The sequence below is a fragment of the Oryctolagus cuniculus genome, chromosome 15 (assembly GCF_964237555.1).
Source record: "Oryctolagus cuniculus chromosome 15, mOryCun1.1, whole genome shotgun sequence".
NCBI lineage: Eukaryota > Metazoa > Chordata > Mammalia > Lagomorpha > Leporidae > Oryctolagus > Oryctolagus cuniculus.
The window spans coordinates 37,688,020-37,709,501 of record NC_091446.1 but is presented as its reverse complement, the minus strand read 5'-3'; the positions used below and the strand labels follow the sequence as shown (position 1 = coordinate 37,709,501).

Below are 21,482 nucleotides of genomic sequence, written 5' to 3'. Positions count from 1 at the left end.
ATCCGGCGCCCCGACCGGGACTAGAACCCCGTGTGCCGGCGCCGCGAGGCGGAGGATTAGCCTAGTGAGCCGCGGCGCCGGCTTGAACTGGGTTTTGAAGAATGAATTCAGCAAGTAGCTAAGAAAGAAAAGATATTAATGGAAAATAAGCTAACGTGTAAAACATAGATGGAGGTATGGTATTGTGAATATAAGACTGGTTGAACTGCTTAATGGCACTTAAACTATAGTGTAGTATGTGGTTTTGAGCAAGAAAGGGCAAATAACAGTGATGTACCAGATTGTAACAGGTTTTGTGGGACTTTAATAACATTCTGTATTTTTTGTGTTTGTTTTTTTACTGGAGTCTCTCCAGTGAAAACCAGAGAAGTTGCTAGACAAACTCAAAAAAAGCTGTAATGCTGTGTGCATTTTGCAGTTTTAACCAGGGGAATGACATTATCAGATTCATACTTTTGAGTGGTAATTTTGAGAGTCTGGCAGTCTTTTGAAAGAGGCACATGCTTGATAAATTGGATTGATGATAGAACTGTTATCACAGATAGGAACTAAGACGAAATACTTGATGTAATTGAGGTGCTTTCTTAGCCAACTGAGTAGAAACATCTAAAAGGTGTTGGAATTAAATATTTGGAATTTAGAGGAGTCTAGCTAGAGATACATATTCAGAATAATCATGAAAAGTAGTGTTTAAAGTTCTTAGAATTAAGAGTGCCCTAGAGAGAAAAATAATATGGATAGAGGTTAAACAGGAAACTGGAAGCACCGTTCATAAAGGTGAAAGAACAGAGAGTGAGTGACCTTATAGAATTCAAAGCAGAAGACTTTCAAGAAAGAGAGGTCAGAGAGAGTGGATCATTTAATTTTGTATAGGAGATAATCTATGACATTTTTGAGAACAGTATAAACAAAGGAATAGGAGTTGGGAATTAGATTGTGTGGATGTTTGGCTATGAAAGTAGTGACAGAGGGAGAGAACTGGTGGTCAAAGAAAACTGAGGGAAGACTTTGTTGTTCTTAGTTTTAAAATGATAGGCAATTTAGCATGTTTATTTAGCCAAAGGAAAGGAACCAGGGGGATATGATAGCATAATAGGATGAGTAGATAATCCATGGAGAGTTCCTGCTGGAGATAGGATCAAGAAGAAAGATGAAGAGATAAATCTTGGAGAGGAAATCAGATAACCCTTTGAGGTGAGAGAAAATGTTGGTCATGACATGGGTAATTTTTCAATGAATTGGAGTTGAGCAAGAATGAACTTTCAGAGTCTGTGTTTTATGGAAAGATCTAAATCTTCCCTGAATAACAAAGTCAGTGCTGAAGGTGCAGAAGGAAGCCAGCATGTTTAGATGGAATCTGTTCCTTTTTCTTCTTGTGCCCTATTTAGGCATCATTTCCAACACACAGTCAATGTAGATTACTAATCATGAACTTTTTCTCTACTTCTGTCTTCTAATTTTTTTTAAAAAAAAAAAAAAGGATTTTATTTATTTATTTGAGAGGTAGAGTTACGGACAGTGAAGGGGAGAGACAGAGAGAAAGGTCTTCCATCCGCTGGTTCACACCCCAATTGGCCGCAATGGCTGGAGCTGTGCAGATCCAAAGCCAGGATCCAGGATCTTCCTGCAAGTCTCCCACACAGATGCAGGGGCCCACGCACTTGGGCCATCTTCTACTGCTTTCCCAGGCCACAGCAGAGAGCTGGATTGGAAGAGGAGCAGCCGGGACGTGAACTGGCACCCATATGGGATGTCAGCGCCACAGGCTGAGGATTAACCTACTGCACCACAGCACCAGCCCCTCTAATACTTTTTTAAGGTAAACATGTAATTCTGATTGAAAAGAGAAGGGAATAACCCAAGTCCACTAAGCTCTTCTAGGCCTCTTTCTTACTTTATGCTGTCTAGTAGAATGTCAAAAGGTTATATGTATTCATTCATACTTTGAGAATGATATACAATGTGATTTCCTCCAAATTATTTTCTAGTATACCCAAGATTTTTATAAATATTTTAATACATTTATTTATTTGCCTTTTTTTTTAATTTTAGGGATATGGTTTCCCAGTGAATCGACTCTTTGACCTTTTATTTGAAATAAGAGATCAGTACAATGAAACACTGCTTAAGAAATGGGCTGGAGTTTTCAGGTGAGTCTAAGCCATGATGCCTTAATGCAATGGATAAGTTTCTCAAATGTTAAAGTAATTAATTTTGCATATTATGACAAAATATATGTAACATAAAATTTAATGTTTCAACTACTTTTTAAATGGATGGTTCAGTAGTGTTAAGCACATTCACATTGTGGAAGTGATTACCACCAGCCATCTCCAGAACTTTTTCATCTTTCCAGATGGAAACTCTGTACCCATTTAATGATAACTCTTTATTTCTTCCTTTTCCCAGTTCCTGGCAACCACCATTCTACTTTGTCTCTAAAATTTGACTACTCTAGGTACCTCATGTGATGGGGATCATATGATATTTGTCCTTTTGTGTCTGGAGAGTTTTACTTAGCATAATATCATAACCAAAGTTCATCCATATTGTAGCATGTGTCAGAATTTCCTTTTTAAAGGCTGAATAGTATTCCATTGCATGTATATAGCACATTTTGCTTATCTGTTCATCTGTCAATGGACTTTTGAGTTGTTTCTACATTTGGTGCATGCTGTTGTGAACATGAGAAAATATATATTATGTTCAAGCTCCTGCTTTCAGATCCTGTGAGTTTATACCAGAACTAAATTACTAAATCATGCAATAAATATATCTTTTATTTTTTGAGGAACTTCCATAATGTTTTCCATAATGCCTTTTATCATATATAATAAAATTTTAATTATACTTACTTTTCTAATAACTATAATTTTTCCCAATAAATTATTAGAGACTTACAAAGATATAAGTTTTCAGAGGTATTTTGTATTAGAAACTGAAATTTATAGCTTTTAAGTTTTGTTTTTGGGGAAGTTATATTTTTACAAACAGTATAACTAGACTATAAATCTGAAAGAGCAGTAGGTAGTATAGCGGTTGGGACACTTGCATCCCATATCAGATGCCTGGGTTCAGTTCCTGGCTGTAGCTTCTAACTCAAGCTTTCTGCTGTTGCAGACCCTGGGAGGCAGAAGTTAATGGCTCAAGTAATTGGGTTCCTACTACCCATGTGGGAGACCTAAATTGAGTTCCAGCTCCCAACTTGGCTCTCAGCCATTGCAGGCATTTAGGGAGTAAATTGGTTAGTAGGAGCTCTCTCTTTGTGTCTCTCTACCTCTTAAATAAATAAATAAATAAAAAAGCAATTTTTAAGAATCTTAAAGAATCTAAAAAGGAAAATTACTTTTGCTATAACCACGTGCCTACAGGACATGGACTCAACGTATTTCAATATCTATATGACTTATATGACTTTTTATTGCCTGGGTTTGAGTTTTAGCTTCACTCCTGACTTAAGCTTCCTGCTAATGTGCATCATGGGAGGCCGCAGATGTTGGTTCCACTACTTGGGTGTCACCCACATGTCAGACCTGATCGAGTTCCCAGCTCCTAGCTTTAGCCTCACCTAGCCCCATCTGTTGTGGGCATTGGAAGTTAACCAGCACATGGGAATTTCTCTCTCTATCTCTCTCTAACTCTGCCTTTCAAATAAATAAATAAATATTTTTTTTACAAAAAGTTGATAATTGGATAGCAGCTCCTTTAGGACAGGAGGGTTATACTATCACAACAGAAATGCCCAACTTTTCAGTGATTGAACACTGAAATTTTATTTCTTACACAAATGGACATCTGACAGAGATCCAGGCTATTTGCATATGTGATTCTACCTTTTTAGCATGTTTTTGTCTTCCTTGTCACCACAGGAAAGAGGGTTATATACTTGCTTGTAAATACTTTAGACTCAAGCAACACAGATCACTTCCTGTCATAGCTGAATACTGCAAACTAGTCATATGGCCATGCCTAATTGCAGAGGACTGTGTAGGAAAGCACATGGGTATTTGATGAGTAGTAAATACCTCTGTCTCACTAACTATAAAAGGCCGTTTTTCTAGTTAAAACATTATTAAGAGATGAAACAAATATAAAAATTGCTTTGATCTTCAAGAACTGATAATCTATTTGGGAAGAGAGAAGACACAAGATACAACTATCAAGAAGTGTGACTGAAATACTCTTCATCTTATGGACCTGCTTTTAGTTACAGATAACAATGTTTTCCAGACTGTCATCTTGAGAATGTTCTAGACTAAAAACTGAAGTGCTGAAGGGATGTAAAATAAAGTAGTAGAAAGAGGGGATTGCATATGAATTTTGAAAAACTAGACTTATTTGGTGTTGAATTTCAGAATTTTAGACAATTAGATAATGCTTTCCTATTTGGAACTTTAATTGACAAGAAATGCTTTTGTAGTAGTTGGGTTTTTTTTAAGTTATTGTCTTATATCACCCTAATGATATGTTTTTTAATAATGTCTTTTCAACTCTCATTTCTCAACAGGGACATTTTTGAAGAAGATAATTATAGCCCCATTCCTATTGTCAGTGAAGAAGAATATAAAATTATCATCAGCAAATTTCCCTTTCAAGATCCAGACCTTGAAAAGGTACCCGTTAGTTTATAATTTGAGAATTTTCTTAAAAATAAATTAATGATGCTTGTTAGTTTATAAAATTAACCTTACACTGTAAGTAAGAATTGCTTCTTTTGGTTCATGTGTATGTGTGAGAAAATTTTATTTTGATAACTTCTAAAGATTGTGTTACTATTACAACTTCTTTGATGAAGTTAAGAGGGGACTTTCCTGGAAGTACTAAAAGTAGCTGTCCCAAATGTTAGGTAGATTCCCAGAGCAGGTGTTACTAATATCGGGTAGATTCTGCATTAGATATACCCTGTGTTGAATATCTTATAGTATACTAAGAGGATGTTCTAGGGAGAGGAGAATTTTATTTTTTAAAAAACTTTTATTTAATAAATATAAATTTTGAAAGTACAACTTTTGGATTATAGCAGTCCTCCCCCCCGCCATAGCCACCCTCCCAACCACAAATCATCCCATCTCCTACTCCCTCTCCCATCCCATTCTTCATTAAGATCCATTATTAATTATCTTTATATACAGAAGATCAACTTAGTATATACTAAGTAAAGATTTCAACAAATTGCACCCACACAGACACACAAAGTATAAAGAACTGTTTGAATACTAGTTTTACTGTTAATTTGCATAGTGCAGCACATTAAGGACAGAGATCCTACATGGGAGTAAGTGCACAGTGACTCCTGTTGTTGATTTAACAATTGACACTCTTTATTTATGATGTCAGTAATCACCCTAGGCTCTTGTCATGAGCTGCCAAGGCTATGGAAGCCTCTTGAGTTCACAAACTCTGATCTTACTTAGACAAGGCCATAATCAAAGTGGAAGTTCTCTCCTCCCTTCAGAGAAAGATACTTCCTTCTTTTATTTTTTATTTATTTATTTGAGAGATAAAGTTACAGACAGTGAGAGGGATAGGGAGAGAAAGGTCTTCCTTTCATTGGTTACTCCCCAAATGGCTGCAACAGTCGGAGCTGTGCCCATCCAAACCCAGGAGCCAGGAGCCAGGTGCCTCTTCCTGGTTTCCCATGCGGGTGCAAGGGCCCAGGTCTTGGGCCATTTTCTACTGCTTTCCTAGGCCACAGCAGAGAGCTGGATTGGAAGAGGAGCAGCTGGGACTAGAACCGGTGCCCATATGGGATGCCAGTGCTGCAGGCAGAGGATTAACCTACTGCGCCACAGAGACAGCCCCAGTACCTCCTTCTTTGATGGCCTGTTCTTTCCACTGGGATCTCACTCACAGAGATCTTTCGTTTTGGTCATTTTTTTTGCCACAGTGTCTTGGCTTTCCATGCCTGAGAAACTCTCATGGGCTTTTTAGCCAGATCTGAATACCTTAAGGGCTGATTCTGAGGCCAGAATGCTGTTTAGGGCATTTTCCATTCTATCTATGAGTCTGCTGTGTATCTCGCTTCCCATGTTGGATCATTCTCTCCTTTTTAATTCTATCAATTATTATTAGCAGACACTGGTCTTGTTTATGTGATCCCTTTGACACTTAATCCTATCTTTGTGATCAATTATGAACTTAAACTGATCATTTTAACTAGTAAGATGGCATTGGTACATGCCAACTTAATGGGATTTGGAGTCCCATGGCACATTTCTGACTCTATCATTAGAGGTAAGTCCGAGTGAGTGTGTGCCAAAGTGTACAACTCCTCCCTCTCTTATTCCCACTCTTATTTTTAACAGGAATCAATTTTCAGTTAAATTTAATTTTTTTGTTTTTTTATGTGTGCTTATTAATGAAACATCACCAAATTATGATTAACTCAATTCAAAAGATCCTGTAATATCTTGCAGTAATTTTTTTAACTTTTATATAGTAGATATAAATTTCCAAAGTACAGTTTATGGATTACAATGGCCTTTTCCCCCCATAACTTCCCATACACCCACAACCCTCCTATCTCCTGCTCCCTCTCCCATTCCATTCACATCAAGATTCATTTTTGATTATCTTTATATACAGAAGATCAATTTAGTATATATTAAGTAAAGATTTCATCAGTTTGCCCCCACACAGAACACAAATTGCCAAATACTGTTTGAGCACTAGTCATATCATTAATTCACATTGAACTACACATTAAGAACAGAGATCCTACGTGGGGAGTAAGTGCACAGTGACTTCTGTTGTTGACTTAACAAATTGACACTCTTGTTTACAGCGTCAGTAATCACCCGAGACTCTTGTCATGAGTTGCCAAAGCTATGGAAGCCTTTTGAGTTCACCAACTCTGATCTTAGTTAGACAAGGCCATAGTCAAAGTGGAAGTTCCTTCCTCCCTTCAGAGAAAAGTACCTCCTTCTTTGATGGCCCGTTCTTTCCACTGGGATCTCACTCGAAGAGATCTTTCATTTAGGTGTTTTTTTTTTTTGTTTGTTTGTTTGTTTGTTTTTGCCACAGTGTCTTGACTTTCCATGCCTAAAATACTCTCATGGACTCTTCAGCCATATCTGAATGCCTCAAGGGCTGATTCCGAGGCCAGAGTGCTGTTTAGGACAACTGCCCTTCTATGAGTCTGCTGTGTATCCCGCTTCCCATGTTGGATCGTTCTCTCCTTTTTAATTCTATCAGTTAGTATTCACAGACACTAGTCTTGTTTATGTGATCCCTTTGACTCTTAGACCTATCATTATGGTCTGTTGTGGCCTGAAATTGATCACTTGGACTAGTGAGGTGGCATTGGTACATGCCACCTTGATGGGATTGTATTGGAATCCCCTGGCACATTTCTAACTCCACCACTTGGGGCAAGTCAGCTTAAGCATGTCCCAAATTGTACATCCCCTCCCTCTCTTATTCCCACTCTTATATTTAACAGAGATCACTTTTCAGTTAACTTTAAACACCTAGGAATAATTGTATGTTAATTACATAGCTCAACCAATGGTATTTAGTAGAACAAACAAAAATACTAAAAGGGATATAGTATTAAATTGTACATCAACAGTGATGATAAGGGCTGATCAAGTCATTGTTTCTCATAGTGTCCATTTCACTTCATCAGGTTTCCTTTTTGATGCTCAGTTAGTTGTCACCAATCAGGGAGAACATATGATATTTGTCTCTCTGGGACTGGCTTATTTCACTCAGCATGAAGTTTTCCAGGTTCCTCCATTTTGTTGCAAATGACCGGATTTCATTGTTTTTTATTGCTGTATAGTATTTTTTTTTCTTTTTGTTGCACAGGCAGAATGGACAGTGAGAGAGAGAGACACACACACAGAGAAAGGCCTTCCTTTACCATTGGTTCACCCTCCAATGGCCGCCACGGCCGGCGCACTGCGCTGATCCGAAGCCAGGAACCAGGTGCTTCTCCTGGTCTCCTATGCGGGTGCAGGGCCCAAGGACTTGGGCCATCCTCCACTGCACTCCCTGGCCACAGCAGAGAGCTGGCCTGGAAGAGGGGCAACCAGGACAGAATCCTGCACCCCGACCAGGACTAGAACCCAGTTTGCCGGCGCCGCAAGGCGGAGGATTAGCCTATTGAGCCGCGGCGCTGGCCTGCTGTATAGTATTCTATAGAGTACATGTCTCATAATTTCTTTATCCAGTCTACTGTTGATGGGCATTTGGGTTGATTCCAGGTCTTAGCTATTGTAAATTGAGCTGCAATAAACATTAAGGTGCAGACAGCTTTTGTGTTTGCCAATTTAATTTCCTTTGGGTAAATTCCAAGGAGTGGGATGGTTGAATGGTAGGGTTATATTCAGGTTTCTGAGGAATCTCCAGACTGACTTCCATAGTGGCTTTACCAGTTTGCATTCCCTCCAACAGTGGGTTACTGTCCCTTTTTCCCCACATCCTCTCCAGCATCTGTTGTTGGTAGATTTCTGCATGTGAGCCATTCTAACCGGGGTGAGGTGAAACCTCATTGTGGTTTTGATTTGCATTTCCCTGATTGCTAGTGATCCTGAACATTTTTTCATGTATTTGTTGGCCATTTGGATTTCCTCTTTTGAAAAATGTCTATTGAGGTCCTTGGCCCATCTCTTACGTGGATTGTTTGTTTTGATGTTGTGGAGTTTCTTGATCTCTTTGTAGATTCTGGTTATTAACCCTTTATCTGTTGCATAGTTTGCAAATATTTTTCCCATTTTGTCAGTTGCCTCTTCACTTTCCTGTTTCTTTTGAAGTACAGAAACTTCTCAATTTGATGCAATCCCAAATGTTAATTTTGGCTTTGACTGCCTGTGCTTCCAGGGTCTTTTCCAAGAAGTCTTTGCCTGTGCCTATATCTTGCAGGGTTTCTCCAATGTTCTCTATTTTTATTTTTTATTTTTATTTATTTATTTTTTTATTTTTTGACAGGCAGAGTGGACAGTGAGAGAGACAGAGAGAAAGGTCTTCCTTTGCCGTTGGTTCACCCTCCAATGGCCGCCGCGGCCGGCGCGCTGCGGCCGGCGCACCACGCTGATCCGATGGCAGGAGCCAGGAGCCAGGTGCTTTTCCTGGTCTCCCATGGGGTGCAGGGCCCAAGCACCTGGGCCATCCTCCACTGCACTCCCGGGCCACAGCAGAGAGCTGGCCTGGAAGAGGGGCAACCGGGACAGAATCCGGCGCCCCGACCGGGACTAGAACCCAGTTTGCCGGCGCCGCTAGGCGGAGGATTAGCCTAGTGAGCCGCGGCGCCGGCTTCCAATGTTCTCTAATAATTTGATGGTGTCGGGTCGTAGATTTGGGTCTTTAACCCATGTTGAGTGGATTTTTGTGTAAGGCGAATGGTAGGGGTCTTGCTTCATGCTTCTGCATGTGGAAATCCAATTTTCCCAGCACCATTTATTGAATAGACTGTCCTTACTCCAGGGATTGGTTTTGGATCCTTGATCAAATACAAGTTGGCTGTAGATGTTTGGGTTGATTTCTGGTGTTTCTATTCTGTTCCATTGGTCTATCCATCTGTTTCTGTACCAGTACCATGCTATTTTGATAACAACTGCCCTGTAGTATGCCCTGAAATCTGGCATTGTGATGCCTCCGGCTTTGTTTTTGTTGTACATGATTACTTTATCTATTCGAGGTCTCCTGTGTCTTCATATGAATTTCAGCATCATTTTTTCCAGATCTGAGAAGAATGTCTTTGGTATTTTGATTGGTATCTCATTGAATCTATAAATTGCTTTTTGGAGAATGGACATTTTGATGATATTGATTCTTCCAATCTATGAGCATGGAAGATTTTTCCATTTTTTGGTATCCTCTTCTATTTCTTTCTTTAAGGTTTTGTAATTCTCATCATAGAGATCTTTAACGTCCTTGGTTAAGTTTATTCCAAGGTATTTGATTGTTTTTGTAGCTATTGTGAAAGGGATTGATCTTAGAAGTTCTTTTTCAGCCATGGCATTGCCTGTGTATACAAAGGCTGTTGATTTTTGTGCATTGATTTTATATCCTGCTACTTTGCCAAACTCTTCTATGAGTTCCAATAGTCTCTTAGTAGAGTTCTTTGGATCCCCTAAATAAAGAATCATATCATCTGCAAAGAGAGATAGTTTGAGTTCTTCCTTCCCAATTTGTATCCCTTTAATTTCTTTTTCTTGCCTAATAGCTCTGGCTAAAACTTCAAGAACTATATTGAATAGCAGTGGTGAGAGTGGGCATCCCTGTCGGGTACCAGATCTCAGTGGAAATGCTTCCAACATTTCCCTATTCAATAGGATGTTGGTCGTGGGTTTTCCATAAATTGCTTTGATTGTATTGAGGAATGTTCCTTCCATACCCAGTTTGCTTAGGGTTTTCATCATGAAAAGGTGTTGTATTTTATCAAATGCTTTCTCTGCATCTATTGAGATAATCATATATTTTTTTTCTGCAGTCTATTAATGTGGTGTATCACATGGATTGATTTTCGAACACTGAACCATCCCTGCATACCAGGGATAAATCCCACTTGGTCTGGGTGGATGATCTTTCTGATGTGTTGTTGCATTCTATTGGCCAGTATTTTATTGAGGATTTTTGCATCTATGTTCATCAGGGATATTGGTCTGTAATTTTCTTTCAATGCTGCATCTTTCTCTGGCTTAGGAAATTTTCAGTTAAATTTAAACACCCAAGAATAATTGTGTGTTAATTAAAGAGTTCAACCAATGGTATTAAGTAGAACAAGAAAATACTAAAAAGAATAAAATAGTAAGCTTTTCCTTGACAGTCAGGACAAAGGCTGATCAAGTCATTATTTCTCATAGTGTCAGTTTCACTTCTACAGGTTTCCTTGTAGGTGTTCAATTAGTTGTCATAGATCAGGGAGAACATATATTTGTCCGCTTGGGACTGGCTTATTTCACAGGAGAATTTATTTTAAATGTCTATTACTGTGAAGGGTTTTATTTTATGGCTTAAAAATTTTTTTAGAAGTTTTATTTCTTTGAAAGGCAGAATGACAGAGAGAGAGAATGGGAGAGAGAAACTGTGATCTCTTCCATCTGCTGGAAGCATTCCACAAATGCTTACAACAGCTGTGACTGGATGAGGCTGAAGCCAGCAGCCTGGAGCTCAGTCTGGATCTCCCACATGAGTAGCAGGGACTCAGGTACTTTAGCTGTCTCCCTGGATGCATAGTGGCAGGAAGCTGGATCCGAAGTGGAGCAGCCAGGACTTAAACAGGCAGTCTGATTTGAGATTCAGGCATCCCAAACAGCAACTTAGCCACTACACCAAATGACTACCCACTGTGACTTTTTTTTTTTTTTTTTTTTTTTTTGACAAGCAGAGTTAGTGAGAGAGAGAGAGAGAGAAAGAGAGAAAGGTCTTCCTTCCGTTGGTTCACCCCCACAAATTGCACCGCGCTGATCCGATGGCAGGAACCAGGTACTTATCCTGGTCTCCATGGGGTGCAGGGCCCAAGCACTTGGGCCATCCTCCACTGCCTTCCTGGGCCACAGCAGAGGGCTGGCCTGGAAGAGGAGCAAGCAGGACAGAACTGGCGCCCCAACCATGACTAGAACCTGGAGTACTGGTGCCGCAGGCAGAGGATTAGCCTAGTGAGCCATGACACCGGCCCCTCTGTGACTTTTTAAAGGAACTATATTTCTATTAAACTTTACTTTGCTTGAATAAAAGATATATAAAGTAGTAATTACCTGAAAATTTCTTCCTGAGGTAGGACTCTCTCTCTCTCTCTCTCTCTCTCTCTCTATATATATATATATATATATATATATTTAGTTAAAATATCTTAACTAAAGAGTAGAAAAAAGAAATAAAGCAACAGTTGCATTTGTGATTCTACCTTCATCGCATGTTTTTGACTTCCTTGTCACCATAGGAAGGAAGGCTACACAATTGGCTCATAAGTGCTTTAAACTCCAAGCAGCACAGATCGTTTCCAGTCATTCTGGGAATGCATGAGTGCATTTGTGTGTAAATGCATGCATATGTACGCAGTTACATACACATTGCACCTATCTAGTGTCTGGATAGAAACAGATCTCATGAGGGACGACTGTCATATTTCCTGTAACTTTTAAATTCTCTTTATCCTTGTTTTTCCTTTCACTTGTCATTTTTCAACTATTTATAATTTAATTCTTTCCTGCATTTTAAAAAAAGATTTATTTATTTGAAAGGCAGTGTTAGAGAGAGAGAGGGACAGCTAGATCTTCCATCTGTTGGTTCACTCCCCCATGAGCTGCAGTGGCCAAGGCTGGGCCAGGCTGAAGCCAGGAGCCTGGAACTCCATTTGGGTCTCCCATGTGGGTGTCAGGGTCCCAGGGGCTTGGGCCATTGTCTGCTGCTTTCCCAGGCACGTTAGCAGGGAGCAGGATAGAAAGTAGAGTAGCCAGGACTTGAATCGGCACTCATATGGATGCTGGCATGCTGGCATTGAAGGTGGTGGTATCACCTGCTGTGCTGCAACACTGGTTTCTTTCCTATGTTTTGATCCCTTTGGAGTTGTCAAGAGTGAATTTTAAGTGAATTGTATGCATTTTAATTTTTGTCATATTTTTATACATAAATTAAGCATATTTTGTATCATATAACCAAGTAATTACATGCAGCTTTAAAATTTTCTTTTTCAAAAATAAATCTCTGTTGTTTTCATTTTTATTCATTCTCACTTTATTTGAAAGCTGGGAAGAAAGAAAGAGAATCTTCCATCTTTGGATTCACTACCCCAAATGCCCACAAAAATCAGGGCTGGGGCAGGCCTAATCTAGGAGCTAGGAGCTCAGTCCAGGTTTCCCATGTGAATGGCAGGGAGCCAAATACATGAGCCATCACCTGCTGCCTCCTTTGGTATGCATTAGGAGGCTGGGCTCAGAAGCTGAGCCAGGACTCAAACTTGGGCATTCTAGGGGGATACAGGTGTCCTAAATGGCGTCTTAACTGCTGCGACAAATGCCCACACATAAAAGCATGGCTTTTAGATTTTAGCTAACAGTGTCATTGCATATATGTAACAGCTGTGCTTTAATATACAAAAAAAAAGAATAATTATTCTAATACTGTCTTTTTTGAAAGCACAACCAGATTTGTCTGTGTCAAGAAATATTACCAAATTAGTCTCCACTACATGACTTGATTTTTTTATTGTTTTAGTTACTTGTAATAATGAGTTTATTCAGGCTATAGTATTTATATAAAGAACACTGGACCAGGTGTCGATTTACATGCTGGTTCTACCTGTGACTTATGAGCTACCTTATTTGGGCAGTTGTACATTGTTTTTCAAATAAGGAGGTTGAACCAAATAATCTTTAATGTTCCTTGTAATTATACTAAACTACTCTAAATAAGTTTACAATTAAAAGAAAGTTTAACTTTGCTTATTGAGAGTTTCCAGTATTTGCAGTAGCTCCCTTAGGACTGTGCTCCCAAGGAATTGTATCCATTGGTCCATAGTTCTACATGCAGAAAGACTGTAATTCTAATATAAAACACAGGGTCCATTAAGCACAAGAGATGGAGACTAAAAAAAATGTAATTGGAGACAGGCATTTGGCATAAGTATTAGGATGCTGCTTAAAACACCCACATCCCATATTTGAGCATGTGGGTTAGAGTCCTGGCTCTGCTTCTGATTCTATCTGCCAGCTAATGTACACCCTAGGAGACAGCAGGTGATGGCTCTAGTACTTGAGTCTATGCTACCCACATGGGAAACCTGGATTAAGTCCTTGGTTTGTAGCTGTGGCCTGGAGCAGGCCTAGCTGTTGTGGGCATCTGGGGAGTGAACCAGTGGACAGAAGATCTCTGTTTGTCTTTGTTTCTCTGCTTTTCAGATAAAATGTAAAAAAAATAAGATTTTGAAAAAAGAAATGTAATTGGAGTAGAAGGAGGATAATAACCCTTGGAAACAATATTGGAGAGTTTAGTAAACAGTATTGGAGAGTTTAGCCATTATCCCCTGTGAACTATGAGAAGCCACCAACAGATTTTACGCATTAAAAGCATAGTCAGATTTGTGCCTTAGAAATATCTCTCTGGGGGCAGTGCTGTGGTATAGTAGGTAAAGCCACAGTCTGCAATGCTGGCATCCCACATGGGCACCGGTTTGTGTCTCAGCTGCTCCACTTTGGATCCAGCTGACTGCTAATGACCGAGGAGAAGCAATGGAAGATGGCCTGAGTACTTGGACTCCTGCAACCACGTTGAAGACTCAGATGAAACTCCTGGCTTAGACCTGAACCAGCCCCGACCATTCCAGTCATTTGGGGAATGAACCAGTAGATAAAAGATCTCTCTCTGTGTCTCCTTCTCTCTCTCTGTAACTTTGCCTTTGAAATAACTAGATCAGTCCTTAAAAGATAAAAGAAATCTCTCTCTTATGTGGAAATTGGATTGAAGAAGAGTAAGAGTGATGGCAGGAAGAACTGGCTAGGGGATTTTGCAGTGATCCTAATGGAAGAGGTTGGTGACCTGAATGGAGATTATAGCCGTAGAATTTAAGAGATGCTTAGGAAGTCAGAACAACATGAATTGGTGATGATTTGCCTGTGAGGCATAAGAGATCTAAAGGAGTCAAGTGTAGTAACCAGGTTTCTGCCTTGGAAGGTGTTAGCATTCATTATAATGGGAAATAAGACAGGAAAGTTTAGAAGAAAAAGATGATAGGGCCGGCATTTTGGCATTTTGTGTTAACCTACCACCTGCGGTGTAGCATCCCATATGGTCCCTGGTTTGCACCTGGGAAAGCCGAGAAAGATGGCCCAAGTACTTGGGTTCCTGCCACCCACATGAGCAGCCCTGATGGAGTTCCCGGCTCCTGGCTTCAGCGTGGCCCAGCCCTAGCTGTTGTGGCCATTTGGGAAGTGAACCAGCAGATGGAAGATTTCTCTCTCTCTCTCTGTCTCTGTCTCTCCCTCCTTGTGTATGTCTCCCTTTGTCTTTGTAATTCTGCCTTTCAAAATAAATTAAAAATTTTTGAAAAGATATATCTCAAAGTGTACAATCAAATAGAGGTGTCTAATTAGTAATTAGATAATGCAGATTTGGACTTTAAGAGAAATATTTTATCTGGAGTTGTAGATTTGAGAGATATTAGCAATGAAGTCATGAGAGTATATGAGACCACCCAAAGATAGTATATGTAGTAAGAGGAGAAGATTTAGGACGAAACCCTAAGCACAGCATAAAAAACCCTAAGCATAAAGAATGACTGGAGGAGGAGAAATAGAGCTGGTAGAAAAATAGAAGGAAAAGCTGTGTTGGGTGGGATTCTAAGGAAGAAAAGGTCATTTACGAAGCAAGGGGGTTCAGCTTTGTCAGAGGCTTCAAAGAATTGCAGTAATCTGAAAAGCTGTGGGCGTCCACTAGATTTAACACCTAGGAGGTAGTTGGTGATCTTGGTGAGGATAATTTTGCAGCTGTAAATGGTTGCAAGAAAGTAAAAATAGAATTGTAGATTATACTTCATGAACTATAAGTGAGGATACTCATCTTGGTAAAACTTTACATTTGGGAGACTGAGAATTTTTAAAAGGGTGTTGGCTGATAAAGCAGTTTAGCTTGAAAGCACATTGTATGTCATTGACACAAAACAACGTTGGATAGTGTAGTGGTCACAAAGCTGCTCTCTAAGGTATTCTAGGAGTTACAGTATAAACTGGACGTCTTCTTGAATTGACCTGAAGCCTTCAGTGAAGGTAAGTGAAAGAGATCTCACAATTTGGTAACAGCCCGTAAGCTGGTGTATAACTGTCATGGCCACTCAAGCAGTGAGGCATCTCCTATAGAATGTTAAGCATCAGAACACAAAAAGGTATTAATATATGCTTTCTCTGCTTGTCGGGAGTCTAATAATATGATTTATGAAATAGGGGTAAATTGCCATTTTTAGAAATATTTTGATTTTCTTTAAAATATAAAAAATAGTATAGAAGTATATTTTAGATACAGATATTTACTATTAATTAAAATATGAAGTCAATTTAATTTTCACATTTTTAGGTGATTACAATCTTTTTCTAAAAATTAAAAAAAAATTTTCTCTTTCTACAGCAATCTTTCCCAAAGAAACTCCCCATGTCTCAGTCAGTGCCTCATATTTATATCCAAGTTAAAGAATTTATTTATGCCAGCCTTAAATTTTCAGAGTCATTGCACCGGAGGTAAGTTTATTAATAAATACATATTTATTATAACTTTTTATTAAATTTTAACACCTTTTTTCATGAATCTGTGATAGATTTTTATTTTATTTTATTTTATTTATTTATTTATTTATTTATTTATTTTTTTGACAGGCAGAGTGGAGAGTGAGAGAGAGAAACAGAGAGAAAGGTCTTCCTTTGCCGTTGGTTCACCCTCCAATGGCTGCCACGGACGGCATGCTTCGGCCAGCGCACCACGCTGATCTGATGGCAGGAGCCCGGTGCTTATCCTGGTCTCCCATAGGGTGCAGGGCCCAAGCACTTGGACCATCCTCCACTGCACTCCCTGGCCACAGCAGAGAGCTGGCCTGGAAGAGGGGCAGCCGGGACAGAATCCGGCGCCCTGACCAGGACTAGAACCTGGTGTGCTGGTGCTGCAAGGCGGAGGATTAGCCTAGTGAGCCACGGCGCCAGCCAATAGATTATTATCTCATAGGAAAGACCTGTTTTACTGACATTTATTGTTAACTTGCTATAAATTAATACTGTATTTTTTTACTTTTTGTTATGAACATCTTCAAACAAAAATATAAGTTACCAAAAGAGTAGTGGGAAAATTTAAAAGGCAGAGTTACAGAGAGGAAGGGAGAGTTAGATAGAGGCCTATTTTTTTTTTTAATTCTATTTTCCTTGAACTTTTTGAAATACTCTTGGAGAGGTAATTTGATCGGAAATGCCTATGTTCTTACCATTGAGATTTAATGGCAATAAATACTTTTCTATATATTGTTTATATTGCACTAAAGTCTTTTAAAGCAAATTCTAAAAATAGTGAACTTTTGCTCCAAGATACAGAATGCTTTTAAAAGTTTGTGGAAAATAAAGATAATTAAAAATGAATCTTGAGCCGGCGCCACTGCTCACTAGGCTAATCCTCCGCCTTGCGGCGCCGGCACACCGGGTTCTAGTCCTGGTCAGGGCGCCGGATTCTGTCCCGGTTGTCCCTCTTCCAGGCCAGCTCTCTGCTGTGGCCAGGGAAGTGCAGTGGAGGATGGCCCAAGTACTTGGGCCCTGCACCCCATGGGAGACCAGGTAAGTACCTAGCTCCTGGCTTCAGATCAGTGTGATGCGCCAGCTGCAGCGCGAGGGCTGCGGCGGCCATTGGAGGGTGAACCAACGGCAAAAGGAAGACCTTTCTCTCTGTCTCTCTCTCTCACTGTCCACTCTGCCTGTCAAAAAAAAAAAAAAAAAAAAAAAAGAATCTTAATGAAGAATGAATGGGAGAGGGAGTAGGAGGTGGGTTGATTTTGGGGTGGGAGGGCGGGTATGGGGGGGGAAGAACTGCTATAATCTAAAAGTTGTACCTATGAAATTTATATTTATTAAATAAAAGCTTTCTAAAAAAAGTTTGTGGAAAAATGACATTAAAGGATGAATTTATTTTGGTGCAAATTTTTATGGTTTAATTTTTTAAGCTTTATATTATTTTCCATCTAATAAAATTTACGTAAAATGAAACTTAATTAAAATGAATGGAAATTAATTTTTCTTGTCGAGTTCCAATTACTTCTTAGTTATTTATTTATTTTTCTCCCAAAGAAACCTTTTATTTAAGGAATACAAACTTCATGCATTTCATAAGTACAACTTTAGGAATATAGTGATTCTTTCCACCATACCTGCCGTTCCAACCAGTCTTTCACTCCTCCTCCTCCCTCTCCCATTCCCAGTCCCATTCTCCACTGAGATCCATTTTCAATTAACTTTATACACAGAAGACCAACTCTATACTAAGTAAAAGGTTCAACAATTGGTGCAAATTTTTTTAAAATCCATGTATAGGGTTTTTGTAATGCACATTTTCCATGAACTTTTGGAAGACCTCTTATACTTCAGTATGTGTTTCTGCAAATAATGAGAACATTTCTTTCTTTAGCCACACTAAACAAAATATCATTATTATATGATGTCAGTTCCTTCATCCTTGTCAGTATTGTCTTAATTGTCCCAAAATGGTGTGTTTTTTTTTGTTTTTTTTTTGTTTTTTGTTTGTTTTTGTTTTTTTTGACAGGCAGAGTGGACAGTGAGAGAGAGACAGAGAGAAAGGTCTTCCTTTACCATTGGTTCACCCTCCAATGGCCACTGCGGCCGGCGCGCAGCGCTGATCCGAAGCCAGGAGCCAGGTGCTTTTCCTGGTCTCTCATGCGGGTGCAGGGCCCAAGGAATTTGGCCATCCTCCACTGCACTCCCTGGCCACAGCAGAGAGCTGGCCTGGAAGAGGGGCAACCGGGACTAGAACCTGGTGTGCTGGCGCTGCAGGTGAAGGATTAGCCTATTGAGCCGCAACGCCGGCCCCAAAATGGTTTTTTAGAGTTAATATTCTAGAATCAGGATCCAAACAAATTTCACACCTTGCATTTGTTGTTAAATGTTTTGGCAGTATCGCCTTTCTATTGTTGACATTGATTGATGTGCACATCTGATACTATTAATAGTTTTGTTTTTTCTCAGATAGACATGAAGTATAATTTTGAACAAAATCAGTAGAATAAGTAAGGAATGTTGTAGTCAGATGGTATCTTTGTTGGCAGTTATCACCAACTTAATTTCACAGCAAGAAATTACCATTTATCTATATGATAAAAATTATACCTGACATTTATGGAGGTAGGAAATGTGTATTATTGCTGTTTGCTGATAAGGAATCTGAGGCTTAGAGAGGCTGGTTTGTTTATCCAGGATGACCCTGATAGTTGGAGAACTGGAGTGAAGAGCAGTGAAAGTGCCTGGCACAGTTTTGGCAAATAAGGAACAATCCCTTGGTGACGGCAGAACACTTACCTATGCTACATCTTGTTCCAGCTCTCTGGGTTGCGTCCTGCCCTCTAGTTATATGATGTATTTCTGATTGTGAGCACTGTTTGGAAGACAGAGAGGTGGTACTGCCTTTTGTAGAAACTCTTCCCCTGAAATCCATTTTTCTGAATTTGTGAACTGAATAGCAGAAAATACACTTTTTTTGTAGGAAATGGTACTGAATTTTAAGTCACAAAAAGGTATGAAGGTGGCTCAGATATTACAGTTACTTAGTTTTCAAGCTGAAACACTGAGAACAATGACAGTGGTATGTCTATCTCTGTTGTAAACTGATATTATTTTGGATTTAAACAAGGTATAAATAAATGGAAAAAAGCAATGTCTGTTCTACTAGAGTGAAGGAGTATCTGATTTTAGATCATGTACTTTTCTTTCATTGTGATAGGAATTCTTCAAAAGATTCTTTAATTTCTGTTGTGAATAATATGAATGGGAGAAGAAAAGAAAGTGAAGGAATTCAAATACCCAGCATATAACATCTGTGGTGCTATGTGGTTCCCATAAGCCTGAGGTTCTCGAAGTGTGATCCCCAGGCCAGCAGTATTAGCATCACATGTGCAATGATGGGAAAAAGGCTACTTCACACCTACTGAATTAGGAGCTCTGAGAATAAGTTCAAGGGCCTTGCCAAGTTCTGTGAGTGATTCTGATGCATGCTAAAGTTGAAGAATCACTGCTTAAGCTTTAACATGGTCTACCAGCCTTTTACACTAAAGTCTCCAACAATTTATCTTTAAGACATTGATACCAGAGTAATATATTCCCTGTTGTACACAACATGACCTGTACAACATATTCCAGCATTTGAAAAATGAAAATACAAATACTGAAAAGACATCCCATAAAATGACCCCTAGTGCAATGGTAGGCTTCAATAAAGACTATCTTGTGACTCTAATGACTTAGAGGTACCAATAATTTATACCTATTATATTTTTCATTGTAAAATTCTTATCTAAAAATAGTGGAAGTATAATTCAGTGGTTAAGAACATAAGCTTTGGGACCAGCGCTGTGGCGCAGTGGGTTAAAGCCCTGGCCTGAAGCACCGGCATCCCATGTGGGCACCGGTTCTAGACCCAGCTGCTCCTCTTCTGATCCGGCTCTCTGCTGTTGCCTGGGATAGCAGTGGAGGACGACCCAAGTTCTTGGGCTCTTGCACCCATGTGGGAGACCTGGAGGAAGTTCCTGGTTCCTGGCTTTGGATCGGTGCAGCTCTGGCCATTGCAGCTATCTGGGGAGTGAACCAGTGGATGGAAGACCTCTCTCTTTATCTCATCCTCTCTCTGTAACTCTGACTTTCAAATAAATAAATCTTTAAAAAAAAAAAAAAAAAGAATACAAGCTTCAGGAGTGGACTTTGTGGTATAATGGGTTAAGCTACCAGTTGCAACTCCTGCATCCATATGGGAGTACCAGTTTGAGTCCTAGCTGCTCTGCTTGCTTGCTTTTTTAAGGATTTATTTATTTACTTGAGAGAAATAATTACAGACAGAGGGAGAAACAGAGAGGTTTCCATCCACTGGTTCACTCCCCAAATGGCTGCAATGGCTGAAGCTGGGCTGATCCGAAGCCAGGAGCTTCTTCTGGATCTCTAAAGCACTTGGGCCATCTTCCATTGCTTTCCCAGGCTATCAGCAGGGATCTGGATCGGAAGTGGTACAGCCGGGACTTGAACCAGCGTCCGTCCCATGTGGATGCTTAACCTACTATGCCACAGTGCTGGCCCACTTCTCTGCTTTCTGTTACAGCTTCCTGCTAAGTGTGGGAAGGCAGCAGAAAAAGGCTCAAGTAGTTGGGTCCCTGTCATCCCTTTAGGAGACCCAGATGGAGTACTGGCTCCTGCCTGTAGCCTGGCCCAGCCTTGGGTATTGTGGCCATTTGGGGGTGAAACCAGCAGATGAAAGATTCTCTCTCCTTCCCTTCATTTTTCTTTGATATTCCACCTTTCAAGTAAATAAATAAATATGTCACATCCTGGATTGGGCAGGGAAAGTAGCTTCCCCTGGTCCATGGACGTGTTTCTCAATATGGAAATAAAGAGAAAAGTCCAGAAGAGTGTAAAATTGAAAATGGGTTTATTTTCAATAAGCAACAAAATCTCTCCATGTGGAAGAGGGGCCACAGAGTTGGGAATCCATTGCCTCAGAGGGGCTGATCTCTTTTACATTACTTTTTCTCCTCCCTCTCCCCTTATCTGTGATGTACTGACCCTTCACCTGGTGCATGTACTAAGGGTCATATTTGGATTGGCTCCCCTGCCTCTCTCCACAAGTACAGAAGGGGCTGGTGGTTGGATTCCCCACCTCTGTCCATGAGCTGCAAAGGGGTCAATAATCACATTCCCCAGAGGGGTGGAATTTCTGGGAATTCGCCCAAGATGCACTCTTTTCTCTAAACCTGCCTCAGAGGCCATCTTTCCCTGCAAATACCTTTTTTTTTTTTTTTTTTT

General features: G+C 39.8%; 1 protein-coding gene and 1 non-coding gene across 11 annotated transcripts in view; one reads left to right on the top strand and one right to left on the bottom strand.

Annotated features, from left to right (window-relative positions):
• EXOC6 (exocyst complex component 6) overlaps nucleotides 1-21,482 on the top strand; it is a 324,395-nt gene that overhangs the window by 203,595 nt on the left and 99,318 nt on the right. For all 10 annotated transcript variants that reach the window (XR_011382367.1, XM_051823933.2, XM_070057614.1 and 7 more), the window contains 3 exons: nucleotides 2,053-2,150; nucleotides 4,508-4,613; nucleotides 16,063-16,172. Coding sequence is in view for 9 of the 10 variants with exons in the window: in XM_051823933.2 (XP_051679893.2) it covers nucleotides 2,053-2,150; nucleotides 4,508-4,613; nucleotides 16,063-16,172 (314 nt within the window). In the remaining variant the exon portion in view is untranslated. The remainder of the gene's footprint in view (nucleotides 1-2,052; nucleotides 2,151-4,507; nucleotides 4,614-16,062; nucleotides 16,173-21,482) is intronic.
• On the bottom strand, nucleotides 342-404 carry LOC127484329 (U7 small nuclear RNA). Its single transcript, XR_007911195.1, has one exon. It is a non-coding gene; the product is annotated as a U7 small nuclear RNA (small nuclear RNA).